The sequence below is a fragment of the Macrotis lagotis genome, chromosome 1 (genome assembly GCF_037893015.1).
Source record: "Macrotis lagotis isolate mMagLag1 chromosome 1, bilby.v1.9.chrom.fasta, whole genome shotgun sequence".
Lineage (NCBI taxonomy): Eukaryota > Metazoa > Chordata > Mammalia > Peramelemorphia > Peramelidae > Macrotis > Macrotis lagotis.
Genome location: NC_133658.1, coordinates 919,447,330 through 919,454,343, shown reverse-complemented (window position 1 = coordinate 919,454,343; position 7,014 = coordinate 919,447,330). Strand labels below are relative to the sequence as shown.

General features: G+C 44.4%; 1 protein-coding gene across 2 annotated transcripts; it reads left to right on the top strand.

Annotated features, from left to right (window-relative positions):
• The first annotated feature begins 76 nt into the window (after positions 1-76).
• Positions 77-6,615, top strand: LOC141510005 (immunoglobulin superfamily member 1-like). Of its 2 annotated transcripts, none has more exons than XM_074219925.1 (12): positions 77-362; positions 548-583; positions 777-1,052; positions 2,255-2,560; positions 2,861-3,160; positions 3,871-4,170; positions 4,592-4,879; positions 5,279-5,389; positions 5,514-5,541; positions 5,712-5,758; positions 5,857-5,894; positions 6,260-6,615. In XM_074219925.1, exons 1-12 carry the CDS (start codon positions 329-331, stop codon positions 6,389-6,391), a joined length of 1,896 nt encoding a protein of 631 aa, XP_074076026.1. In that variant the 5' UTR covers positions 77-328; the 3' UTR covers positions 6,392-6,615. The 2 variants fall into 2 exon arrangements, with proteins under 2 accessions (XP_074076026.1, XP_074076025.1); XM_074219924.1 differs by having other exon boundaries at positions 78-362; positions 5,682-5,758; positions 6,260-6,614.
• The last annotated feature ends 399 nt before the right edge of the window (positions 6,616-7,014 follow it).

Here is a 7,014-nt window from a genome sequence, read left to right as displayed (position 1 = left end):
TTTACGGGGAGCATTAGTCTTTTCTGGGAATATCTGGGTATTTTGGATGGTCCGTGCTCTTCTCTAATGGTCTTCAATACCACATAGCAAATCCAGCCCTTGCACTTTACCAGACTACACATAAATTAAGAAATCCTAATCCCTTCAGATCTTGAAGCCTTGGAGGACCATGGATTCTCTTTCATCATTTCAAGAACGGAACTTGTGCAGCCTGGGTTTAAGTGGTGGAAGGAAGAAGGGCTGGCCACCACATCCTGCGTCAGCCTCTAATCCATCTACCTTTGCATAGCTGAGACTGGGTGGTCCAAGATAGAGCTGAAGAGTCACCATGGGTCCCACAGTAACATTCCTGACCTCCATTGGTGAGTCTCTAGAGTCAGGAATTGAGATAGAGAGATATGACAAGATCCTGAGCTGTCAGATTCTGAAGAACAGGGAGGAACATTATAGAGGATAAAGCAGAAGTTCAGTGGCTTTGGTGAGAGCTATGGAGGGGGGTCAGTATAGACTACAGGGGAGGCATCTATAACCTGGGCTTCTTTTATAGGACTGTGTCTCATCTGGATGACAAGGGCACAGATGGGTAAGTTGTTCCCAGCACTGTATTTTCCCTGATCCCTCTCTTTACTCTTGATAGCCATTCCCATAATAATCAGGAGGGAAAACAGAAGATGCTGGGCTGAATGGGTGAGATGATTTGGAGAAAGGACTGAATTCAGAGCTAAGATGGTGGAGCCAGAGGAATCCTGAGAAATCTGAAATCTTTTTCTTCTTAGGCACACTTCCCAGGCCTACTCTCTGGGCTGTCCCAAGTCCTGTGGTTTCCAAGGGAGCAAATGTGACCCTCAGGTGCCAAGGCCACCTGGGGAGTGACAGATTCCAGCTATGGATGGATAGAGAGCTCAGAGAAGAGAGAAATGAATCCTGGGAGCTGGAAGAGTTTGTGCTCATAAATGTGGATGACATGAGAGATGCAAGAAGCTACAGTTGCCGCTCTGGGCAGAGGTCCTTTTGGTCAGAGCACAGTGATCCCTTGACTCTGGTGGTGATAGGTGAGGGGGTGCTGGTATGTAACTATTTCTGGTGGGATGGAGACCAGTTCTGAGAGATGAGTCCCAGATCTTTCTCTAGAGAATTGGCTACAAATGGGACAATCCCTCAGGCTTTATTACCTCTTTCTCATTACCACCCCAGCTTTCCAGGTTCTGGGAATCCCTTGCTCCCTGTATCACATTTTGAAAGCATAAATAAATTTCTAAAATATATTTCCTCAAAATCCTATGAGGAGAATAGCATTTGCACCATGAATTCACTTTGAGATATGAGGGAACTGAAACTGAGAATCAAGGTAAAGTGATAGATTAGCTGGATCACTCCCCACCCCCTCCTGACACCTCTCCTATTCCCACACATATTAGTATTTTAATTTTTAACCATTGAATAATTTTAATAATTTTAATTAATAGATTTCAAAATTCATTTTTATAAGATTTTGAATTTGAGCTAGATCAGGTCATTTGACCTCAAACCCCTGTGATTCTTGGGACTATGAGGTCCCTGAGAGAAATAGGGGTGGAGTCTGCCCTAAATCATTGGGGCTCCCTATCATTTAGCATGAGGAACTTGATCAGTGAGTGCTGCAGAACCAAGGAAAATCTGATTTTTCTGGGTACAGCCTAGCTTGATTATCCTCTCCAAGTCCCTGCCCACCCAGGGACACACATACACTTCTTCCAGCTCTGCTTTGACTCAATGATGGGTGGGCAGGAGGTGACAGGAGAGGGACCTGGCACCACCAGATAAAATTGGGGAAGTGTGAAGAGACCAGGATTGGGAAACTGGGTGTTTCTCTAACTGCCAACCCATGGGGTTATGGTGAGGAGAGAACTTTGTAAACCTCAAAGTTGAAGAGCTAGCTAAATCTTTCATCAAGATTATATTCAGCAGGTTCAACATGTAGAGAATGATCTGGGCCTTAGGAGGAGGTGAGAAGAACTTCAGGTGGGTAGGGTGACCTCTTCTGTCCTCTGTCCAAATCACTCTCTGCTCTCAGAACCTTCCTGGGCCCAGGCCATCTTTCTAAGGGACCTAGGGAGGTCAGTTAGCAAGCCATGAACAGACCAAGAGAGCTGAACACAGAGGTCTGGTCAAGGACCCTCAGGCCACTTTCTCTTCTCAGCTCTGTTTCAGGGGATTGTTGAAGGGGATTGGGGAGAGATCATGTACCTAACTTTCTTCCTTCAATCTCTCACAGGAGAATTCCCCAGCCCCTCTATTTCAAGTCCTTGGTATTACAAAATAAACCCAGGGACAAAAGTGACCATCCAGTGCCAATGGTCCGTGGAGGACTGCAACATTGCCCTGCTGGAGGCAAAGAGCCTGCAGCCCTTGTCACTTCTGGAGCCCTTGCAGCTACATAGCCCTAGAAGATTCTGGGCTGAATTCTCACTTAAGTTTGTGAGGGCAGAGGACACCGGGAGCTACAGCTGTTTATACTACAAGAAGACAGCCCCCCACGTGGGGTCAAAGCCCAGTGATGCTCTGCAGCTGAAAGTGAATGGTATCTGGAGACGGGAACCCCCAAATCTATAATTCTATCTGCCACATAGCTATAGGGATATCACAAACTGGAAATTTTGAAGCAATGGTTTTGGGGGAGGCTGGGGAAATTCTGGAACCTTCTTTTATTCTAATGCACTCAGTTTTGTGACCTAGGATAGTGATTGTATTCTCAGCTCAAACCAGGCCCCAGACAAGGAAGAAAAAAAGAGTAGGTTTTTCTCCTCTATCTAGGGCCCTGGGGAAGGGTGTCTAGAAATGATATCTGATCTTGACCTCTGGTGTTTCCATTTCTCCTCAGAACCCCTCCCCAAGCCTACCCTCTGGGCACAAGCTGGAGTTGTGATGGCCCCAGGTGCCAACATCACTCTCTGGTGCTCAAGGCCCAAACTGTTCGCCCTTGAAGAGGTGACTTTCATTCTGGAAAAGGTTGGGACCCAGAAGTTCTTACAAAGAAAGACCTCAGCAGACCTCTGGACCAGCTTTCTTCTCTTATCTGTGAAACCTGAGGACACAGGGAGCTACATCTGTGCCTACAGGGAAAAGACAAGCTCTACTGGAGGATCAGAGGCCAGTGATGCCCTGGAGCTGGTGGTGCCAGGTGACTGGGGGTGTGGGGACCTCACAATAACTCTGAGTATGACCCTCTGTTCTTTGTCCCAACAGGGGCCTCACAGAGATCAGAGAATATTGTCTAAAAGCTAGTTCTGTCCTGCAATTTGTCAGGACTGTGGAGTCCTGAAAGACATGGGGCATTTCTATCCTGATTTAGAATCTTGGGAAGAAAAGTAATGGTAGAGAGTGAGTTGGGGATCAGGAAACAGTCTCAGAGATTCAGAACTGTTTAAAAGGGCCTTGGAGGCTCTTAAAGTCAAACTCTTCCCATACCAATGAGCAAAGGACTGAGAGAAAGGACTTATTCAGGGTTATATAACAAATGAGTGCCAGAGTCTAGAGATGAGTCTGAACCTTGTCACTTCTGCACAATGATCTGAGTCCTGGTTTAGGCTGAAACCTGGGCCTGTTTCTGCTAGCCCAGATAAGGAAGGAGGGGTCATGATCTTCCCTCCTGTGAGTTATCAGATAAATGAGACCATAGACTGGATGACTTCCTTTGAATGTGAAGGTCATCTTTGATTCCTGGGTAGATATAGATAGAAAGGTATGAGTGATCTTCTGGTCAAAGGCTCATTTTATAACCAATGTTCACATAGGACCTATAAATGAACCAAGGTCACATATAGACTTTGGGTCTGAGGCTGCTTTGACCCAGGTGTCCTGACTCCCAGGCCTGTGTTCTTCCTTTCATAGGGTCACTGCCCAGACCTTCCCTCTCAGTCTTCCCAGGTCTCATGGTGGAGCCTGGGACACATGTGACTCTCCAGTGCCAGCTGCCCCCTTGGTCATCCCTCTGGAGAGTGACATTCATGCTGATGAAGGTGGGGACCCTTCAACCCCTACAGAGCCAGAATACCCCGGGGACCTCAGCTGACTTTCCCCTCTTCTCTGTGAGGGCCCAGGATGCTGGTAACTACAGTTGTGCCTACCAGGAGCGGATGAATGCAATACAGGTGTCTGAGCCCAGTAACACAGTAGAGATCTTGGTAACAGGTGAGGGTATATCCAGATTCCCAAAGCATAAATCAGAGGGTTCATAGTTAAGATTGAGAAGCAGCTTTGGAAATCTTGGTGGACATAGTGTTTGGACTCTTTGAGCATCATGAAAGAAATAAGGTGGGTGTCCCTAAGTAAGGGGAGAGCAATGGTAGAAGGATAGACCAGGTCAGATACTGCTCCAGGTTTAAGAGGCAAGGAATTCTCTAATCCTAGTCGTTTCCAGAGAGGATCTGAGGTTTAATATCTACCATATCTACCCCTTCCATGGAAAGATTTTTTAAGCCAGGAATGACCAAATATTCAATGAAAGAAGGAATCGATGGTCAGAATGTTCTTTAGAGACCTCTAAGGTCTTGCTCCTCACTCCAATCCCATCCCATCTGTAGAGTCTTCTGATATCTATTTGTGTTTCCAGATGCACTTCCCAAACCTTCTCTCTCAGCCTGGCCTGGCCCAGAGGTGGCTTCAGGGGTTGATGTGACCCTTCAGTGCTGGGGACCCTCATGGAGTAGCAACTTTGTTCTGTACAAGGAAGGAGTTGAGAAAATCCTGCCAAGCATGAATATCACTCAATATGGAGCCAGGTTCTTCTTGTCTCGTGTCACCCCCAGCCACTCTGGCAAGTACATCTGTACCTACCAACTAAGCCCCAATGGAAGTCTCTGGAAACAGAACAGTGATCCCTTGCAACTTATAGTGAGAGGTGAGAGGAAGAAGTCCACAGAACCCACTGGAGAGTGCCAATGATCGCTCTGTCCCTCAACTTCTACAAGAAAATGGATGCAACATACTGCCTCTAATCAAGGGACACAGCTTAAGGGACCATTGAGATTTTGACCCTGTCTTTAATTTAGGTCAATGAGGAACATCCCCTCATCCTGTCCTTTGGTCCATACATCTCTATCCTGGATTCTGAGTTTCTCACTTAGATTCCTTGGAATAAATCTTTTCCTAGGAGAATTAATGAAAAACTGTGGATTTGGTGGTTATGGGAGGCTGAAGAAGGGTATGAGAGAAGAAAATCCAGTATCCATTCCAGGGAAAAGGTAAATGTCCCTTAAAACAGTGATTTTGGATGATTCTTCTCTCTTCTCAAATCTAGATTCAGAACTAAGTAACACCCTCATCATCATCCTCAGTTGTGTTTCCTTTATCCTCCTCCTCCTCTGTCTTCTCTTGTTGGCATTCCTTTGCCATGGATCCATCCTTATGAGTGAGTATGGGGAAGAGAAAGAAACCCTCAGTGTCTGGAGGAATAGAAATGGGTGAGGACTAGAGATCCTTCTTCATTTGAGATTTCCCTAACCTTGCTCTTCTTTCCATATCTCTCTTACAAGGGTCTTTGCAGGGATACAGCTCTAGAAGGTAAAGAAACACTTCCCATAGTCCCCTGTTACTTCTTTCCCATGTAACCCTGGGCCCCCTCTCCACTGAATAGAGGTTCTGAAGAGAAGATGATCACAGAGCCTCCCAGAGTAAACTCCATTCTTCTCTCCTCACTATAGGTGTCTTTGTTGCCCTTGTTTTCTTTGCAGTACCTGCTCACCCCATCACTCTGAAGCCTCTAGAGAGGAGTCCCTATGTAAGTTGTGTGGAAAGGATAGGAATGGGAGAAGGAATGGGAAAAGGAAGTCCTGGTCCTGGGAGCTAGGAAATTATATAATCTTCCCTTTACCTCAGATACAGAAGTGGACAAGGAGACACACAAGGAACCATCGGTGAGTTAGCCCCCTCTTGTGATTTCCCTGGAGGAGCCTCCTTCATGCTTGACCCTAACTTTTCCCAAAAGGCTCAAAGTTCAGATTTGGACCACATTTTAATTGCTTACCAATTATTTCTTCTCCTTCAGAAGAGAGTCTCTGCACTGACCATCACTTAAGTAATTGGTATTGTTTTTATAATATTTCAATAATTGTACATCAATATCATTTGTACCCTTATGACATATGTTTCATGTATCTAAGGGCATGAGACTTAGAAGGCATCTATAGATTTCATCAACTGGACTACTGAAACATGTACTTCTTACAAAAAGTTTGAGAACTCCTGCTCTGCTGTTACACATTCTGAATTTCTCCTTCAGGTCCCCATATCTGAAGACCCTCAGACAATGACCTATACTCAGCTAAATATAAGAACTTTGAATATGAGGAAAACTGACCCCAAGGAAAGCCCCATCGAACCCACACTCTATGCCACTGTATCCTTGGACTGAGGATTTGGGCACCTTTCACAAATGAAGTCTTTCCCTTCACTTCTATAATCTTTTCTATGCTATTTAATTTATTATCTGGTACATCTCATCTTAGATCACTATATTTCTGAGAAATTCTAAATCTATCAGCCAATCTGAATGTTACTGTGTATAATATTCTCCTATTATAAAATAATATTGAGTGAAGGATTGCATTATTTCAATAAAATATTTCAATATTATTTCATAAAACTTTCTGGGATTTTTAAGTGTCTGATTATCATTTCTTATGTCATAATAAAATTCCATTATATTCACATATGGCAACTTATTCAACCATTTATCAATTGATGGGCATCCCCTCGATTTCTTATTCTTAGCCACCACAAGAACTTCTATAAATATTTTTGTGCATTTGTATTTTTTTCCTTTTTTTTATGATCTCTTTGGGATATAGACCTAGTAGTAGTATAGCTAGTTCAAAGGGAGACCTAGCCTTTAAAGGTCTGTTTGGTGTTTCTTATCATTTTGTGTTTGAGAGGGCTATGAGACAATTTAGTTTGAGATGTCTAGATGTTTTGTACTAACAAAATAGATATTGGAGTCATCTGTAGAGTGAGAAGGACTCAATCCATGGGAGCTGA